Raw genomic sequence first — 21,738 nt, forward strand, 5'->3', positions numbered from 1 at the left:
CGATTTCAAGATGTAAAGAATTCAAGTGTCGTTTAAGCGTTGTGAGTTTATTTTGCCACGAAAATAACAAGTTGATATATAATACCATTTTTATTTTAGGGCACAATATTTGGCTAACTAAAAGACGAAAGGTTGATTAAAACTCATTTTATCTCTGCTGTGTAGAAACATTACAATTCAATATGGGAAAACAAAATAGCAAACTGAAACCTGAGGTCTTGGAAGATCTGAAACAGAACACAGAATTTTCAGGTAATATACATAAAAGTTTTTAGTCGTTAGCATTATATCCTTATAAATAAATAAAAAATATCATAAAGGCGGTAAGGTCTGTATTTGTCAATAATTAAATATTTGTTAGTTGGATCAGGTTAAATTAAGCCACAAATACAAATTGTATTTGTTTGTGATCGAGATTAAAATCTTTAGGAAAATCCCCGAACGACTAGAATATGTAAATTGTAGCGGCTATTGTACACTAATCGAAATTCATTTATACTTTATACATAAACTTTATCTTTAATTTACAAATTCCTCAGTTGAAAATCCTCCTTAATATTGTCTAGGCAGCCCTATTGAATAATCAAAAAATTTGAACTATATATATACGTTATATACGGACATGGAAGCATAAAAATTTCCCTGTTTCTAATATAGACTTGTATTTGAAAATTGTGTTACCTAATCACTGATTAATTTGTTCGCGTAGGTATTAAATTATAACGAATGTTTTATGAATCTATGTCTTGATCTTTCAATCGTACGTAGTATACGGTATTATCATCAGAACATATTTCAATAAATTTATATAATCAATTTATTAATTGCACTTTCGCCTAGTGTCTAAACCACTGACTTCATGTTGCTATCAGTATCAGTAATAGTATGCAGTACGTATCCTAAAACTGTCGAAACAATTTCAGATGCCGAGATACAGGAGTGGTACAAAGGATTTTTAAAGGATTGTCCCAGTGGTCATTTGTCGGTAGAGGAATTTAAGAAAATATATGGAAACTTTTTCCCGTACGGGGATGCTAGTAAGGTAAAAGTGACCAGATTATTATTAGGGGATTCCCTTAAAACATGTGATATTCGCCTTGTAATATTTTTGTTGTATTTGAATAAATATAATAAGAATTGCTTTTTGTTTCAGTTTGCTGAACACGTTTTTCGAACGTTTGATGCAAATGGCGACGGGACTATAGATTTTCGGGAGTTCTTATGCGCTTTGAGCGTGACGTCACGAGGCAAATTGGAGCAGAAGCTCAAATGGGCATTCTCTATGTACGACCTGGATGGAAATGGTTACATCTCTCGACAGGAAATGCTTGAAATTGTTACAGTACGTATGATACTTTATTTTTTGTTATACAACCTCATTGTCTACCTTCCTTTTTCAAATTTCCTCTCATGAAACTAAACAATTTATAAATTGTAAGCTTTGTGCACTATAACTTTTATTTATTATAGTTCTGAAAGAAATTATTTTAAAAACACGTGTACAAATCATATTTCATAATAAATTATTGATCTTAGATATAATCTGTTTTTTAAACATAACATTAATTCTTTGTATTTAAATTATTTTCAAATAATTAAAAAAGTATGATAATTAAAAATCATTGTAACAATAACTATGCTTAACTTTAATAAAGAACGGATAACTAATCAATCTTTTCAAAACTCTAAATGTATGAATTTTATAACTGATTTCAGGCTATCTATAAAATGGTGGGTTCCGTGATGAAAATGCCCGAAGATGAATCCACGCCCGAGAAACGAACGGACAAAATATTCCGACAAATGGATAGAAATAAGGATGGAAAATTGTCACTCGAAGAGTTCATAGAGGGCGCCAAGAGCGATCCTTCCATTGTACGACTTCTTCAGTGCGACCCGCAGTCACAGTGATACCTCAAATATTAACCATTCGACCGAGCAAACCAAACCACCTCGGTCCCCATGCTAAGCAAATCTATTGTACATGATCACTTAACTGCTTGTAAGAGCTAGTGCGCGGCGTAAAGCATTACTGCATATATAAAATGTTCTCAGATCGTTGTCCTGCTGCTTGGCTGTTCAAATATTCTTCCTTTGTGTTCGTGGCTAAAGCCTGATTTATTCATGTTACTTTAGGTAATGTGAAATATTGTAATTTTACGTGTTACGCTATACTATAATATCTTTTTTACGATTCGGACATGACGCAAGAGCTTTGTTCCAGGAGTAATTAAAAATGTTGTACATGGAAAGTTAAACAAAATATAAGAAAGTAGTTCCTGCGGTGCTGTATTCAAACGGAATTTCCTTTATAAGTGTTTTCGTTAATGAAAATATTGTAATCGAGTAACTCCCTTCTAGCCATGGGATAGTAAAAAGGTGCAGGTTTAGTGTGAATCGATGCAATTGAAGGGCGTGGTCGGCTTTTGTGTTGTCTCTGAATCGCAAAGTATATCTCGATACTTGTATATCATTAGTAATTTTTATTATTATAGTCGAGCCAATTTAATAGGCAACATTTGACGTCTATCAATTTTATCTTCAAAGAAAGGTAACCTGCTTAAAAACATCGATTAAAGTGAATTAATCGATACGGACTTGAAACATTTGTCAATCGAACCTGAAACACATGTCAATTTTAAAATTCATCAGGCGAATCCCTGTCCCAGTAATATACTTTCTTTCGTAAATTTAAGGAGCAAAATAAGACAAGTATCTACATAATTAAAAAAAAAAAAAAAACACAACGCATTTATTAATTTATGATGATTTTTATTCACAAGTAATCAATGCATTCGATTCTAGATGTCAGATTTCGATTTTTATAGTAACCTCTCTGGTATTTAAAAAGAAAAAAAATTTATAGACGCAAAATTGTAGCGACGTCAGTTCTTTAAATCAGAAATTGTTTATTATGTTTAGAATGGTTTATCAGTAAAATCAAATCTTAAAATTACTTGTATCGGTCATTATTATTATAAATATGTAAGTGATAGTAATTGAAAAAAGTTGAGCAAATGTACAGTTCTAACAAAACGAAATAATATATTATTCTATGTCGTCGTTACTAAGTTACGTTGTTGAATTTTATAGAACTGTCAAATGTTGCCTATTAAAATGGCTCTACCTTAAGTATAATATAATTAAGTAAAAGACAACCAGTCAACAGGACAAAGGAAATGTGACTATGTTTAATGTGTTTTTCCCAATTATTATTATTGTAGTTAGGATAGTGATACCATTTTGTCCACATTTAGCGGTCTAAAATTGGGTTAAAAGCCCGCATTATCGAACGCAGCTTATCTTTCGGTCCGTTCACTCGTTATATTATCTTCGATACTTCTTTCATAATTACATTATTCGATAGTATATTGCAATTTTTTTAGCGTATTCGATGAAGTCTGTATATTATGATGGGAGATCTGGGCGAGAGTCTAAAGGACGGTCAAAATAGGTGAAGGCGTGTTTCTTTGGTGTTTGTCTTTGAGTGCTTATATACACAATATTATAGGATTTATTTCATATTTTTTATGATATATTATCAATAGATGACGAAGTTATCATATACTGCTTGTGCTATTTAGTTTAATATACCAAAACAAAGATCTTGAAATTGATGCTTCTTACGTATCTGTAATTTAGTATAGGATCCTGCATAAAACGAATATTATTCTATAGTTGTTGTTATATTCATATGAAAATTCGGAATAATTTAAGCAAGACAATAAAGTTCTAAACTCGACGTAACGAGTTGTAGCTTTATTTTATTTGATGATTATGTACACAAGTGCATTGAGTTAAAGTAGCAGTTTCAGAGCAAATAGTAACGTAGCGGTCTGCGCGTGTCCGCGTGTCCGCGTGTATTGGCAATGCAGTATCTAATTAACACTTATGACAATATATCAATGCTGTGTTATCAGAGTTTGATTTAAACACGGAGGCAAATGTATTCCGGAAAGCGAATCAGCAATATATAGACATAGAGTTAGTAATGTTCTTATGAGAATTCGAGTAATTTTTCTATATACATTGTAATATTAGAATTGTTTCGTATTCGATGAATGGATTATATTGCATTCATAGATACATTATACCAAATCACAAGTATTTACCCTGCGTGAAAGCAGTTGGCACGGTTAGACTAGTGTCTTAGTGTCGGCGCGTAGAGATGGGCGTGTTCATTATATAAATAAGCATACACACGTCACGACGTCCATAAATATAATTTACAAGATTCCTATCCTTAGATTCCTTAAGGTACATGCCAACTGTTTTCACTGCGATATACATCACGTGGATCTGATAAATTGATAAATACGCTTTTATCTTGCTAGTCTTTATGGTCTATATAATTAATTATATAGTCTTCAAAAGAGTGCCTGGTATATAACCGATACCATCAATGTAACTAAATTGACCATTTACACAAATTTTATGCATCAGAATTACAATAATTATACATTATTTAGGATATAATCAGATCCTTCTACACGACCTGAATTTACATTATGACATGCAAATAGAATACTGTTAAATATTAATTTATGATCCGAGACGTTCAATAGCATAGCTGATATTATAAGGCTTAGTTTTAATGTGTTTAAATCTAATCAAAGTCAGCCTGAGTATTATTCGATTATTTGTAATTTGATTTGTAAGAATATTGCGTACGATAAGTTTTATAAATATATTTTAAGAATGGCAAAGTGAGTCGTCGATCGAGGGAATAGTGCGTAGGCTGTTGTGTAGGGCCTTGTCGAGGGAATCGCGAAAGATATACAATTGATTGATAATAAGCTTAGTACAAATTGTATTGACAAACTTTTGTAGACTGTATAATATTAAAATGTATAAAGATAGTATCGTTTTACTGAAATGTATTTTTGAACGATTATTAGTTAGATAGGTATAGATTTGATTCGTGACGACATCGTACGTTTATTTGCAGTAGACATCGCGATGTGAGCCTTAAAAACTGACAAAAAACATTAGATGCCGTAGATATATTATATACTTTATTGTATAGAGAATTATTAATTATAGTTATTTTAAATAGCTTAGAAATCGGCATATCACATAGAAGATACATCACAAACAAAATCTGAGCAATATCGAAAATATTTTTGGTATCCGTTGTCTTTGGAGGAAACCCTTGATCTTTTAAAACCCGAAATTGAATTTTAAAATGATAATGTAACAACAATAATAATGTTTATAAAAAAACTTAAATAATGTATTTTGAATAGACTTGATGTGCTCACATTCTGTATTATTAATGTTTGTTATTTATCAAACGTTTATTGAAGAAAGACATTTTAATAAGCTTAAAACTTAAAAGCCTTGCTTATGAGTGTGAATTTTGAATTCATTTCCTGAAGAAATTTAAAATTTTCGTAGCTTTGCTGTGTCCGATGGCACTAATACTACAAAAATTTAAAAACTCTGTAGTGCTATTTTATTTAGAATATCGATTAAATCTAATTAAATTATATTAATGATTATTTTTTTTAACGATTATTATGTATGTTTATACATTATTTTATTATTCGTTTTGCTCTAGATCCGCTTTTAATATAATAGATCTAATAATAATTTTAATAATCCGTTTCATGTATTGGAACGCTTTGTGACATGCTCTGACTAGGCCTGAAATATGCGCACTGTTGGTGATTGTCGACTCGTAAAATCATTAATTACAATTTTGACACATTTTACAATTATTTTATACGCTTTAGTATCTTTCTATCGCTTATATAGATGCATTTTAATATTTTCGTTTTTGGTTTTTATTCAAAAATGACTTAAATATCACAAAAAGTACTTAAATATGTTTTTTTTTGCGTGTATGCTGTTTTTTTTAGTATTGACGAGAAATAATTTCGATTTAATGAACTTATGAATATTAATTGCTTTCATATTTAATTTAGCTTGTAACCATAATGTAATAAATGAATTCTTTCATCGCTTTTATTAATATTATAATTATTTAATCTTATATTGTACTGTAATGCACAATTTGATTTTCCGCACAACTAATATAATTATTATGAGTTCTTTTTAATAATGATGTAGCGCTGAGTTATATTATAAATATATATTATGTGGAGGTCATTCTTTTTAAGTGAATTATGTTTCATTATTTGCATAGAAATCAAGTAGGGCAAACCTAACTAAAATAATCATGTTAAAAGCATCGATAAAATCATTTCTATTAAGGTAATATAGACACGATTAAACTGATATATGTAAATTGTGTCTCACATTTTCTTCCAAAAAAGGATAATTGTAAAGGTTTCATCTATATTCGATAGTATAAGTTTCAAATAAAATCATGGTAGTATGTCAATTTAATTGAAAGTTAAAAAAAAAAAACAAAAAAAAATAATGGCCATAATTTCTTTCTAGCTTCATGTTTATCTATTGTATTTGCGCCGATTTTTAAGACAATGGATACATTAGTTGATAGCTATAAGTTTGAAAGTTAAATTACATAATATCGCGTCTTTCTAGTTGTTGTGTATTCCATTTCTCTTTTTCTATTGCGTTATCTTATTATTCTAGTCCTTAACAAAAATATTCGGCAAAAAATGATGGTAAAGTATAGGGTTCAATTGAAAACACTTCGATGATTATTATGATTAAAAGGACACTTGCACTGCCATTGCGTACGTTTCATTTGATCTGATTTTAATATTTATAATTAAATTTAATTATTAAAAAGTAATAACTAAATTTATTTTTAATATTATGGTTTATACGTGTTGTATAATATAATATAGCTGAAACTATGCAATAAATGTCAGTACATTGTTATGATAAGCAATAATGTAAGTAGATCCTGCTTAAGTTAGGTATTGAAAAATAATAAGCCGTTACTTTATTTTGTATTTATATTTACAAGCAAAATATTTACAATACGTATCTATAGCTAAGTATACTTTTAAAACGAATATTTCGATGTATTGCAAAATGGACCGTGTTAAGAGTGTATAATTATATTAAATGTTAAATTTAATAAACTAAAGTGTAACGCAGAAATTGGTGTAGAAAAATGTGTGTTGAACGTTGTTTCATGACTACCTAGAGGGCGCTGTTTCTAAATTTTGTATCTTGGAATATAGCGTACCTTCTTTTTTTGTTCATATTTTAATTGAAATGTGATAAAAAAGCAACATTAGCAAATACCTAACACGAAATTAAAATTATAATCGACCCTATACTTCACATCACTTATTCAAAACAATTAAGTAAATACACATTTAAAGGCTTGTGCTATAAAAAGCTTTGCATGCTGTTTGTATTATAATATCTTAACTCAACCACGGATTCGAATTAGTTAAATGATATCTAAATCATTTAATGTTATATTATAAAAGAGATCAATATTTTAATAGATAATTTTAATCGCGTATCAATTGTTAGATGTTCGTGATAAATTTTATGAATATTATAGTTATCAGAATGTTCTAAATACTTTCCAATTTAATGGTTCTAAAGTATCACCACTTCACTTCTTGAACTCACTTCTAATATTCTAACTTTACCTCACGAAAACAACTTCTAAATTATATTAGTAGGACAAATTAACCTAGAGAATAGGTTTAAACTTCCTTACACTTTAATAATGTTACTATATACATAAAAAAGCTTATATGTACGTACAAACGCGGTAAAGGCGAGATTGAAATTAATAAATAATTCTGTCTGTGTAACATTTTGTTGACTGAAAGTATGCATTTTGCGCACAAAAGCATGGTATATTATACGGTTTGGCAACAGCGCATTTCGATTTGAACAATAGTTTCGTTGTACACACAGCGTGGCAACCTCGCATGCAACTTAGACAAAATTCTGTGCGTTAAAAATATTTCAAAGTTTACCAATAAAATCATATTCTAAAAATACAAACGCGGTTGAAGTTTAAAATATAAATAATTATGAATAATAAAGAAATATACCATCAAAATATAATAATATTATCTCGCCAATATAATATCTAATCGCTTTATGTTGTAATATGATACCTAGGAATATTTCGTACATAAAAATGTTCAGAAAAATACACCAGGCCATTATATTAAGCCGTTTGTTAGAAAATTAACAGTATTTCGATTCAATAAGGAAATTTAATTTTTTCTGTCTTCCAGTATATTAAGCTGTAGACATTTTAATGAGTACTTTAATTGGCCTTTATTCGTATCGTAGTTAAATAAAAATTTTGAAATTAATTTTCTAGCATCTTGTTATCCCGTAGGTACCTATGTTTAGGTGCTATCACTGATTAATTACGTTAAAGATATATACGATAGAGGACGCTTCATTAACATAAATATTCTAAAGTTGATATATTCTTAAACTATTATACCAATAATATTAAACAGTTATATCTTACAAGTTACAAACTATAGCTTCAATTTATCTCTTAACACCTAGATAGATATGATTTTGCTCCACTATTATAAGCTTAAATAATATTTTTCTCTTCGCTAAGTTTTTCTTCACTGTTTTTTAAATATTACACATATTAAATCTATGGTGCGACGAATACCCCGCGAGATTATTACAATATTAGTTATATTGTCTCTTAGGTTTATGTATGAATTACCCGGTTATTATTATTTATAGAATTTTCGTACGCGTTTACGTTTAACTCAGGGTGCTATTGCCTCCCGAATGCGTTTTGATGGAAGCCGTTTCGTCAAACACTATAGTTTGATAATTCCCGGAAGATTGGAAAAAACCAATCGACAATTGACCAAAGTATCTTTATTTGTGTTTCTAGTGTCATGTTAATTGTCGGTTGGTTTTTGTATGGGGGAGCAGGCGGGAGTGCATTTGAAATTATCTTTACAAGCGTATCTTTCTTTGTAAAGGACCAAAATCATGTTAACATCATGTACTTATAAGCAATAAATGTGTACCTACAACTAATTCTAAATTCTAAATATTAATAACTACTTATTCGTGTTTCTAGTGACACCATTTTTGTGTCTTAGGTACATATCAATTCTGATTACTTAATAAATGTTTCGAACTATAAAATAATTTATATATACGTTGTGAGTCGATGTTTAAATTCACTTTGTGAAGTTTGATAACTTATTAATAGCACCCTGCAATTTGAACTTAACCGTAATATGTGTTGTATATGTCGTAAATTATTAATCCTTTTACGGATTCTACATTTCTGATGTCACTTTTGAAATTCTATATAAATTTACTGTTCTGTGTAGTCAATTCGTGATTCCTAATAGTTTCTTCAAAACGACCTTGATCTGATACTGTTTTAGATGTAAAGTTATTGTATCTATTTATTAAATCTTTCTTCTCTCAAATGTGTTTTTATTTCCATAACCTATATTACCTCTATAGCCTTAATTGATTTCTAGATTAGTAGTTTAAACCATAAGTTAGAAAAAATAGAATTTTACCTAATCATAGGTGGCTACTAGATTGTTAAATTTTAATAGAGTTATTAAATAAAGTTTTAATACCTATTATACGGTAGGTAGATAATTATTAATTTGTATTCAACTATTAAGATGATTAGTTATTTAGCTACCAATTTGAGATTTTCATAGTTTATATCTGGCTGATGGTGAAGTATCTAAAAACTATCTCGAACAATGTACATATTTTGTTTGGCGTGCTCAATGGCGTGCTTGCCAAAAAAAATAATTGCACACTGAAAAATAACTGCCTAATTATGTCGATCAATCAATAGGTACAAAATATATAAAATAACATGAGGTATCGACATAGGCGCGTCCCTACAGAGCGAAAAGCCTCGCGAGAAGCAGTTTGTTCTGTGGAGACCCGCCTAATCGCTATAAGACATAGCCTTACCAGGACTCGACATCGATCTCGACCGAAATCGGTCGGTAAATAACGAAAAGGTAACTAACGATTTTCAATAACTATAGTATGGAACTAAAAAAATTTGTGTTGTTTTTCCAAGAAATTTACCTTGGTATTATGGAATATATACCTAGTTAATAAAAATTAGTTATATTAATTTTCACATTATTACAATTGCAATTGCATATGAAAAAAGCACATGTTATGCACAAAAAAAAACATGGCAGTTAATTTAATTTTAATCAAATTCGATATTTTTTATATCAATCCTTCAATTATTCATGTTCTATTTATCACATAATCATGGAATCAAAAATTCCATGTATGGCAATCTCTATTTACTTTTTTGACAATAATTGTGAATTGACATCAATCAAAATAATATTTCTATCAAAATAATTGATTAATAAGGGAGAATGGCAAACTCCCATAGGACTCTGGGCCTGATCGTTACACTGATGATTTATGGGAGATTAAATAGATAAAAATATACAGATTCTATAAATATAACAATTATATATCTGTTCTATGGGATAGCAGTGATATTGGGGTGTAAAGTAACAAAAATTAAAGTTAGTTTGCTTAAGTTAAATGAATAGCATTGTCTTTTTCTAAGTCCGGGTAAGTTTATTTTCTATCTACATTGTTTAGATAGTAAGAGTATAACAGCAGAACAGGCAAATAATACAAATATTGGAACAAACACATAATTAACACACATTGCCAAAACATCAACTAGGTAGGTAGGTATATTTCTTATATGTTAATAAATGGATGAATCCGGATTCGCTTTCATAATTAGACTAGGCAATTCAAATAATATCTACCCTAGTATTCAATTAATGCGTTTAGAGCAATTTTGTAAATAAATGTGTTGCAAAGAAATGATTCTCCAAATCCAGGAAATCTATATTTTATTTATTTTTCATATATCTACGGAATTGAAATAATGATGTTATTAATTTAGATAAAAACGCATTTCTACAAGGCTATTATTCTATAAATAGTTTAACGTATTACGGAATGTTTTGTGAAGAATAAAAATGATAAACAAATTGTATCCACTGTATACTTCCAATCCTTCCAATTAGGTACGGTATTAAGCGACATCATTTCCATTGCTGAAGACGGGACTATGAATTAGTTTATCGATAAATACCGACAAATGTCCAGACTACGGCCCCAGGCTATGAGTTCAGGGCATCCATCCATCCATCCATCCATTCAGCCCGGATAAGTCCACTGTTGGACGTAGGCCTCCCCCATACTGTGCCACAGTTGCCGATCTTTGGCTTTGCTTAACCATCTGCGCCCAGCTGTCTTAACATGCATTAGATATATCATCCGACCATTTAGTGGGAGGGCGTCCAACAGTGTGCCGTCCGGTTCTTGGTCGCCATTCAAGGACCTGTATTCCCCAACGAGCATCGGTCCTGCGGGCTATGTCGCCTGCCCACTGCCATTTTAGTTTGGAGATTCTGAGAGCAATGTTAGTTACCTTCGTTCGTCTGCGAATTTCCGTATTGCGGATCTTGTCGCGCAGAGAAATTCCGAGCGTTGCTCTCTCCATAGCTCGTTGGGTCACTCTTAATTTATTTATCAGGCTCTTTGTAAACGACCATGTCTCTGCACCATATGTTATAACTGGCAACACACACTGGTTGTATACTTTTGTTTTTAGGCATTGCGGTATGTTTGACGAGAAGATAGTGCGTAGCTTCCCGTAAGCTGCCCATCCTAGTTGGATTCGGCGGTTTATCTCCTTCTCGAAATTGAATTTACCTAGCTGGATCGTTTGCCCCAGGTATATAGAGAGACAGGTTTAGCTTCGATGTGGGCATTGAACATAGGTAATCTTTGTTTTATCCATATTCATCTTTAGGCCTACCTGTTGGGATACTTTATGGAGTTCAGGGCATACTACTAATAAATTCAGCGAAAAGACAATTTACAACTTTTACAAAATAAACGTAGGTGCTCATATCACCCACGGAGGATAAGTATGATTCCGTTGAATGTAGTTACTTGTACAAGACCGTTACAATATACGAACTTAGAAGAGGGTGGAAGGAGGGATTGTTTAATATTTGTTTACGTACCTAAGCATTTATTTATTTTAGTAATTTTCTTGTTTTCCTTATCATGTTGCACGAACTGCTGGACATCAGGAAAAAGTAAGTTTTTTGCTGAATGCTAAAATTGATTTTTGAAAATAACTTGGTAGTGAGTTAAGTACCTACATCAACAAAGATTTTACTTTTCTATAATTTTCGGCAATTAGGTACTGAAATTCAATAAGGAAGCAAGAAAATTATTAAAATAAATAAATGCTTAACTAGGTACGTAAACAAATATTAAACAATCCTTAAGTATTTATGTGCGACTGCAAACGATTAATTAAGAAGAAGTTTAAATTTATTAAATACTTAAATTGTAAACTTTTCTGTATTTGTAATTGAAGGAACTTCAGTCAATCTTTTTTAAATATAATTTATCGTACTTAATTCGTATTAAATAATCGAAACTAATAGGTACGTTCGCTAAAGTGATTTGAGCCCCTCTCGGCTAGTTGTTTGAGCAGAGGTACCGCTCTAAATTGTATTTAAATAAGTCTATATACACATATGAGTTTATGGAGGTTGGCAGAATTAGTTCTCTGTGTATGGTGTGTACTATGAGGTGGTTCCGGGGCAGGGAGGTGGGGTGCGCCACCTTCCTGGGTGGTGTTTAGGACGCGCCTAAGGGGCCACGTCCAGATAAAGTAAAATATCCTGGTGTGGGGGAGGCTAGTATTGTCAAGCCTGTATGTATAGCTTTAAACTATATATCGGGTCTTGTACGCTTTCGAGGTACTTATTTACATATATGAGTATACATTTATCTATTATGCGGACATAGGAAATGGAACAGGTTGAGGGCGCTTCGAAATTTGCTTACATATTGGACATCTCGTTATAGCTAGATTATTGATTTTATTTTGGGACGATGGTAATTGAAGATTATATGGAAATTATACCTTTTTGAAGGTTGAGATAATAGCAGTATAATAATACATTGAATTGATTTAAGTGATAGTAATATTAAAGTCTTCTCTAGATACTTTTGAATAATAAGTATTTTATTACGGTAAAATTAAGTAGGTCATTGAAAAACGCCAAGTCCATTCCGTTTGTTTTAAAATACTTTAAGTAATGCAATAAAAGAATTTCATTAAAAATGTAATCGCTCCAGCAGAAAGGAAAATCTTTTATTGTTTCAGCTTGCTGTTAATTACGTATGATTCTTAGGCGTTTTGGAGGGAATCACTTAAAAGGTTATGATGCTGCGTATTTATGGTAATTGGTAGATAGACCGTATACGCTTATCCTTTCTATCGTATGGTAATCCAATTGGGAATTCTATACTTATTTCTTATATTAAACAACGAAAAAAATCGCATAATAAAAAGAAACCTAGTTACCTATTGACATTTTTAAAGGAAGGTTTACCTAATATCGAGGAAAACATTGACTAGGTACTTTGTATGCTAGTTCAATAAGGACAAAAGATTGGAGGCAAAAAATGTAAACTCTGTAATGTGAGAATTAATATACCCTCTTATATATTGGCACATAAAATTAAAGCATTTTTTTTCACGCTAGTATGACAATAAGCGTAATCTCCCCTGAAAAACCATTTAATTTTATCTTGTTTAAACTGTTTATTTGTAAGTCCGGCATGAAAGTTGTGCAGGTACTACGAGAGCCGCTCGAACGCGAAGGGGAGCGAATTTAATTAAGTTTTATCGAGAAAGTCATACGACCGGAGTGTGTGGATCAGCCTTATCAAAGGGGTGACGCAGTGCGGCTAAACTTCTTTGAGTTCTACCTGAAAACAAAAATCTCGGTAATGAGCATGAATTTTCTCGTAGTAGACAATCTATTAAATAATATGTATTAGCAAATCGTATTCAATATTCCAAAATTTTATTTTTATTTCTATGAATTTATATTTACCTAATCCATTAGGTTATTTAAATATCCATATTTGCATACAGGTATTTAAATACTAGGTATGATTTTAAATTGTCTCATTACTGACGCTGATAGTACCTACCATTAGGTACACGAATAACAAAGAAAATGTATACATTTATTTAACTATCTATCTATAGATATCATATCGGCGTATCGACCGTCATCTTAGCCAAGAGGTTAACTCGTTAGTGCATGAATGGGGGTCTGGATTCGATCCCTAATGGACACAAAGAACCCCTAGTATATGGACCTACCATAGCCTATTACTAGATACTGTATTGATTTGTCCATAAAGAAAATCGATCCATGAAATATACATAATATATGGATATACAAGGGGCTTAAAATACTTTAACTTAGTAAAACCGTATTAAATTTGTGCATGTTATATGTACCTAAAGTTTCGCACTTATTTTCGCAAGACGTTTGCGGTTTGACCCACTGATATTTATTATTTATTTGTAAGTAACTACGATATTAAACCTCCACATTTGAAGGCGATATTAACAAATTAAAGTAAAGACCGTAGGTATCCGCAACATTTTATCCGACTCTTTGAGTCTCAACGTTCAGATGTAATTTCAGAATTTTTCCTTTGCCTCGAGAAAAATAAATATGCTTAAACCCGACCCTCTGCCGAAAAGAGGAAAAAATATTAAAAATTAAGTAAATATTTGTTTAACAGTTACGTAAACATCTCTAATTACGACTTGTTCAAATTATTTTTTTTCTTGCAGTGTGCGGAGCGGCGCTAATTAACATCTATTACAGGTATTTTTGGAAGCGTGTTATCATTTGCTGAGGGTGCTGAGTACATTTAATAAAGCAGAACCCTCACCTCCCTCACTTGGCGCACAATACTGCAACCATGTTTTTCTCAATAGTCTGGTAAATAGCTTGTAGCCTACACAAATCGAGTAAATTTAATATTTATTTATAGGAGATCGTAAAACAAGAGAAATATGATCGTATTTCGGGTGATGCTGCAGATATAGCTAGGATCTCGTCGGAGACCTGTTGCTCCTGACATTGCGGTTTAAGCTCGTCGCAAAGTTGCAGCCCTCAAGAGTGCTGGATCTTACGCTGCAAAAGCAAGCCCATGGTTTCAATTGTACGTGGCGCACGTGAGTCCACGCTGTCCGCTGCCACCCGAGGTTACCCGTTCGGAACGATTCGCCCTCTGGCCACCCCCTGCCACCCTCCACCCTCTTTAAAAGCCAGTGGCGAGCTTGAAGAGAAAGTGCCGCGTGTGTACACTCACATGCGTAGAACCATCTTTGGCGCGAGTCGGCGCGAGCCTGCCGGGGAAAGCGGATTGTGTGGAGACGACACCCACCACCCCGTATGCGTAAGTGCGTACACACAAAGCCTTCCTACATACATTTGCATAGTGACATTGTACGGTAATAATATATGTGACCACTCGGCTCGCCGCTCCCTGGGCTGACATCTTTCAATAGATCGCCTGGGCTCCTAGATTGCGCCCCGAGTCTTCTTGCGGAATACACGTTCCAGTTTTATAGCTTACAAATTCGATTACCTCTTATTTTTATTATAAGTACCTACTTGCAACCGACACGTCCTAGATTAAAACTTTTCTTAAAGACTTTTTTATTATTACTTCTTAATTATTTTAGGTTCACCAAAATTAATTAAATAATAAATTAAATTAACGGGTACCTTCTAGGGAAGCGCGCTCCATCATAGGCCACATCTCAGCTTACCATCAGGCGAGATCGTGGTCAAGCGCTTCCCTATCACACAATAAAAAAAAATTTTTTTTGAAGTTTCATAGCTAATACAAGAAGCTTTAGGAGTTTGCAATAACGTAATTGGCACTTGTGAGATGACCTGCTATAACGACGGCATTTTATCAAACACCTCCTTTACCTACAGATGTACGCAGATGAATACCAAATTTCAATTTACATGTAATCAGTATACTACGTATAGGTAAGAGGATTTCTTGAAGTTTGATCGATATAAGGGGGTAAGCAGGGGTGGCTCGGACGCGCGCTTACAGCGGTGCTGTGCGTGTGTGCGTATGTCTCGGACATGTACGTTACGCAGATTTCTCTAACGATTTTCCCGGAGTGTGAAATGTAAAATAAGGGGTTAGATGAGGCTGAGCTCGCCCGTCCCGCACCACCCCTCAGTAAATTGATGACCAGCCACTCGCATGGAAATCGGTTTAAATTTAACATAATATATCGTATTAAGTAGACAATCTAAGCCTTAATGCTTTGTATCTTGTTAATATAAAAGGAATTATTTAGTAAAGACGTAAAGTTAATTAAGGTAAAATTAGATAGATATTATAACAAGCATGATAGTTTACACAACGAAACTTTAAAACGCGTGATTTTATATGAAATTCAGATTATAATCACAGATTTGTAAGTTTGATTTAAAAATAAAACAATAGTTCGCATGGTCCCAACGAAACATTTGAGATGAAATAACAGTGGTTGTGTATAGAACCGGTTGCGCCACCCCCGCTAACTGTAAATCGTTTTTTATCTGCTGCATTCCTATGCACCCCATCCCTTATACGTGAGTAGATCTCACTATAAGCAACGAATTCTTTAATCGAGAGCATTCACGATTTCATACTATAAATATTTTTAACCACAAAATGGAGAATGCTGTATTGATCGAAATATTTTTAAGCTCCTGGTGGTACACTACTATTCAAACATAAAGCTAGAAATTACTTACAATTTGTAGCCAGTTATTATAATCCTACTTTACACGACATAATAATAAAAATAAAAAGGAAACGACTCAGTCTTGAGATGTTATGAATTACGCGGGTCTTGTATTGAGATATAAAAGAAAGGTTTTATTCGTTGTAAAGTTTAAGACGATGTTCCTAAGTATACAAAACCAATAGAAAACATTATTCTACACATATTGATAATATCTTCTTGTATAGTGAAAGCTTTAGGTAGGTAACATGACGAAACTTTTTTCACTATTTTAAGTACCTAAAATTCTTAGCGTAGAGAAACTTTAATCTAAAACATGTAAAGATACTTTAGTTCATTAACGTGGATTATTCGACGACGATGTTTCAAACACGCTCCGAGAAAAGTTTTAAATTGCACGTGACTGCGGCGTCCGCAGAGACGCTGCATTGTTTTCGTGATCTGTATGCTCGACTCAGTTTTTTTTCAATAGACACCTATTCTATAACACAGAATAGAAATGTTCTTTGTGTGAGTGTGATATTCTAAGAAGCGTTTCGTTTATACTGCGTGACTTAACCTATTAACGCGTCTGTGTGCGTGATAACGCGATGTTGCTAGATGCATTTGTATTTTTTTTGTGCACTGGGTAAATTTGACAACGTCGCGCAATTTGGATGCTTCGCTTGGGTTTCAAATTTTTAGTTTAGATCTCTCTTTTGGTTCCCTACACCAATGAAATTACGTGATGAAGTTCACACTTATTTATCGACAAAATAATTTTATTGCAATAAAGGTACCTAATATGAAAAAGATTTAAAGTTTAATTCCTTTTTTGTTTTGTATTACTTAGTATAAGAAAAAAAAATTGGTTTACAACTCATAAACAACGATTAATGGTGCCACATGATGGCAGGATGATCCTATGAGATATTTTTGTAACAATGAATATTAGTAGTACCTAGTTACTTAAATATTTTGGTAAGTATAAGCTATAGGTAGTAACTGTAGTATAAGTACTAAGTAGAATGGAGTATTATATTTTCTAATTTTAGCATAGCGCCATCTAGTGCAAAATTTCAAAAAGCTTTGCAATAAAATAGTGATACATAATAATTATTCATTCTTTAATAATTTATCCTTTATTTCAGACACCATATTACGTTAGCTAAAAAGTCAGGGTTACCTATCGCGTTAATTCAGGACGTAATCTACGCTAGCTATTACAAACCTCTCCGTATTACATCAATAAAACATCGTGTATAAATAACGATTAGTAATCGCTAAATAATAACACGTCTGGCCAATTCGAATACGGACTTGAAACGGGAGCGTTCGCAGAATTTACTTCCATCAATGTGACCTCAGCACTAAAGTCAAAACGGTGACTGAATCTAATTACTACTCGCCTATAATAGCTATTTGTTATGAAACTGACACCATACGATATGACGGGCATTGAATTAATATTTTAGGCTAGAAAAAATGTTCGATCTGCAGATCTTACAGCTGTGCAATGCAGAGATCCAGGTGTAAGGTTCCTTTCACCTGGATCTGATAGTTTTAGGGATGAGAAATTTCCCGCTCCGTGATAGAATTTTTTCCATTCGTCAAAAAATCTCATGCATAAATAAATAGAATACATTGTAAAGAACTAAACATTTTGTTGGAATTTTGGTATACATAGGTACCTAACGTCATATAATATGTAGTATGATATAAAGCTTTACTTCGAGTAAGTACTCAAAATTTGTGTTATATTTTGTCAAACGAAATTGTGTGTATGTTATTGGCTGGGCTCGAAAAAATAGGCTAATTGTTTACCAGAATTTGAAATATCTATCTTTTCGAATGGGCATGCTAATGTAAAATGCTATTTGTATTGTTTGATACACAATAATGCAGTCTGAAACACTTCCGCAGCGTGGTATAAATATATTTTCCATCGTCAAATATAAATATTCCGAGTAAATATTTCAAATACTTTTTTATATTTTTATTAATTTGAAAGTATATTATGTATTTTGAATTTTAATACAGAATATTTTGACCTTAATTTTGACGTCACAATCGCCATTATATTTTGCTTACCGATAAATTCTGATAATAAAGCCGGGCGATACTAATTTTTTTTTATTATAGGTAGGGCAATAAGAATAATCATAATATTTCATTATATTATAAAAAAATAATTGCCTTATTACCGTTTTGCATTTTTGGGTTGGCATAAAATTATTATTATTTCTTTATAATCTTTCTAACATAAATTTATTTATTTGTACAAATATAAAAGTGGGTTATTTCCTACCCTTTCAAAAATTATAAATAAAATTACATGCAAAAGCTTTTTAAGCTTTAATACCTACTGTTGATATACCTATGGGGAACGGAGAAATGTAATTATTTAATATAATAATCTACATTATGTAATAGTTAATTTGTCGAGTTAAGGTTTTTTATTCAAGGAAAATACACTTCAAATTTCAATATCCGAGTAATTTATATGTTACGTTATACATACTTTTAAAATATACCAAAATATGTTCTTCAGTAAAATCACAAACTACACTAATATGTAATTTCTCAACTTGACTTTTTTAAGTATAATAGAAACAAATACATAATAAGGATACAAGAACATTATCTGTTAAAACTATTAAATAATTTGATATTGCATTTTTCTCACATTAAAGATAGAATGTAGCTTTCTTTGAGTATCACAACAATTTTGATAAAACAACGTCTAGAACTACGCAAAACATCTCATCGGAGGACGGGAATGAGATTAAGAAAGTCTTTTATAAATTGTTTCAGCGATCCCGGACTAAAGGTGAAGCGTGGTCAACTTCGGAGACTAAAAGGTAACAATGGGCAATCCTGTTAAACAAGATAAAAGTGCTGGTGAAATACGTACATTTCACTTATTTTATAACAACCATCTGAAACGCAAAGAAGAATTGTAATTCTTGATAATTTTGAATAGATTATAGAAGTATTTAGTATAGTATAGGAATTATTCGAAAAACCAGTGTTACAGTAAAATGGGTACGTAATCTCCAAAGATTATATTTATAATAACATTATTTTAAGTATCGAGAAACTTTACACATAATTACTACATATTTATACTTATTTTTTTTATTTTAATATAAACAATTGTAAAAAAATTACGCTTTAAAGGAGGATGACGCTTGCCATAGAATTCCCTCTTCGTTTAGACTTTAGAATAAGTTTGAAACATATGAGCATTAATTCGCATTCGCATTCTCATCATTTCACAATCGCGAGAGGGACAATCAAAATTATCAATCAATAGAGGCATTTATTTTAATCCATTCAATCAAATGAAGACATTTTCAAACAACATGAGGACGATTTAACATTTTTAGTCTTTAAATTTTTCCTGCATGGTTTTTTCCAATAATTATCTGATTCAGGATTCAGTCATTATAATATAAACTTCATTGCAGTTATATCTACATAATATGATTAAGCTACGTACCCTCAAATAAGTACCAACTTAATGGTTCTATGGTATTTATTTATTTGTGATCCTAATTCCTAACAGAATTGCGTCCTCTACGGCCTACGCCTCTTCTAAGCGTAACAATAAAATTATTGTTTAATTAATCTGGACATTAAATCGATATAAAAATAATTTCTTATAATTAATTATATGAATATGCAATTTTGTCCAAGTTTACATAATCTTGTGTTGTTTCATAATTACAGCAATAATAAGAGAAAAAAAAATATTGAATAATTTTATAAATTTAAAATCGCGCTTTATTTTTTTTATCGCGTCAGGAAGGCTTTACGACACTAAGCCTAAGTCATTCACGCTTATAGTTTTAAAATATAGATCATAAAATAAGCAGTGTTACCATATAATAGTATTGTAGTATAGATGCCCTTATCGCTACTAATTACTTACTTAGAATATTAACGCCACTACAACGTGTTGAATTCTTTGTAATCCGATAAGCGATATAGCAATAGAACTGTTCTTTGTTAAGTTTAGTGCATTGAGAAACAATAGCGCCAAATGCTAAGCAATAAAAGGGCTTAGTATTATTGTTTAAGCTTAAAATATTTTCAGTTTAATTTTTCTACATTTTTTATTATTTTATGAGCATTGTACTTAGATTTTCGGCGAAATATGTAGCTGTTACTACTTACTATATCTCTTATAAGCGGTTGTAAGTCGTAATACACATGAAAAGGTACGCATTTATAATAATTATTTTCTTATCAGAGCTTTGAGTTATTGTATTTTAGTGTAATTATATTTTGTATTTATTAAGTTAATAAGTATAACTAACTTACTAAAGTAAAAAAAATATTAAAATTATGACGCGTCACTTAGATATTATACTTGATTAAATTAGGACTCATTATAAACTATATTCTATACATTTTAAAAAAAAAACAATAGTAATTGTCAGGTATGTAGATACTTTAGGCCGCATTTTGCATTTGAAAAACAATGGTTAGAATTAAAAATTATGTAGATAAGTAGCTAGAACATAATTTTTCTGGATATCTATATCTACGTATACCACTCATTATTTGAAATACCTGAACTGATAAGGATATTTTCCTGTATCAACAAACATCAACACAAACTAAAAAACAAGATTCCTGTTATCAGACAGTGAGGGTGGAAAAGTTAATAATATCTTTGACACTGCTTTCCGAATTGGTGATAAGCACTTAATTATTGTATTAATTGACGACACCAAATTGCTTTTGTGAGAAGCCTAGTTGAATGAATTAATGTTTAATTTTGAGTCTTAATAGAACTTTTGTTTGATAACTTAAAACTTTTTATCAGATTAAAAAAATTAAAACCAATTTTCGTATTTTGTTTGTGAAATAAATTTAAATACTTATATTTCCGTTACATATTTTCATGTGGTCGAAATTGATTGGATTTTATTGTTAAGATGCGATATGGATGCGATCATTTCTTGACCTAAATACCTCTCTTGCTAATCCGTCATAAAATAAAAGCAATGGTTTTCATAAAAAACCAAAGCTTTTCCTGATAACTAAACTAAACTATTTATTACGAGTTTCTACGTAATAAATAGTAATTTAAATATAAGTTCCAAAAAGTTTATAAATGTGAGTCTTCTAAAAAAATTATATATTACCACTAATTATTAGGTACCCAT

General features: G+C 31.4%; 1 protein-coding gene and 1 long non-coding RNA gene across 4 annotated transcripts in view; both read left to right on the top strand.

Moving 5' to 3' along the window:
• Nca (neurocalcin homolog) overlaps window positions 1–2,304 on the top strand; it is an 83,586-nt gene extending 81,282 nt beyond the window's left edge. For all 3 annotated transcript variants that reach the window (XM_089698387.1, XM_089698378.1, XM_089698396.1), the window contains exons 2-5: window positions 100–252; window positions 924–1,042; window positions 1,154–1,342; window positions 1,717–2,304. In XM_089698387.1, coding sequence (XP_089554513.1) covers window positions 183–252; window positions 924–1,042; window positions 1,154–1,342; window positions 1,717–1,911 — 573 coding nt within the window. In that variant the 5' untranslated portion in view covers window positions 100–182 and the 3' untranslated portion in view covers window positions 1,912–2,304. The remainder of the gene's footprint in view (window positions 1–99; window positions 253–923; window positions 1,043–1,153; window positions 1,343–1,716) is intronic.
• The window catches only part of LOC149491327 (uncharacterized), a 149,394-nt gene extending 140,059 nt beyond the window's left edge, over window positions 1–9,335 (top strand). Inside the window, exon 2 of the long non-coding RNA XR_016316010.1 lies at window positions 5,057–9,335. This is a non-coding gene — a long non-coding RNA (uncharacterized LOC149491327). The remainder of the gene's footprint in view (window positions 1–5,056) is intronic.
• Window positions 9,336–21,738: the final 12,403 nt, after the last annotated feature.

Source organism: Colias philodice, chromosome 1 (assembly GCF_061535455.1).
Source record: "Colias philodice isolate Cphi_HAF_F1 chromosome 1, ilColPhil1 Martin Lab GWU primary, whole genome shotgun sequence".
Taxonomy (NCBI): domain Eukaryota; kingdom Metazoa; phylum Arthropoda; class Insecta; order Lepidoptera; family Pieridae; genus Colias; species Colias philodice.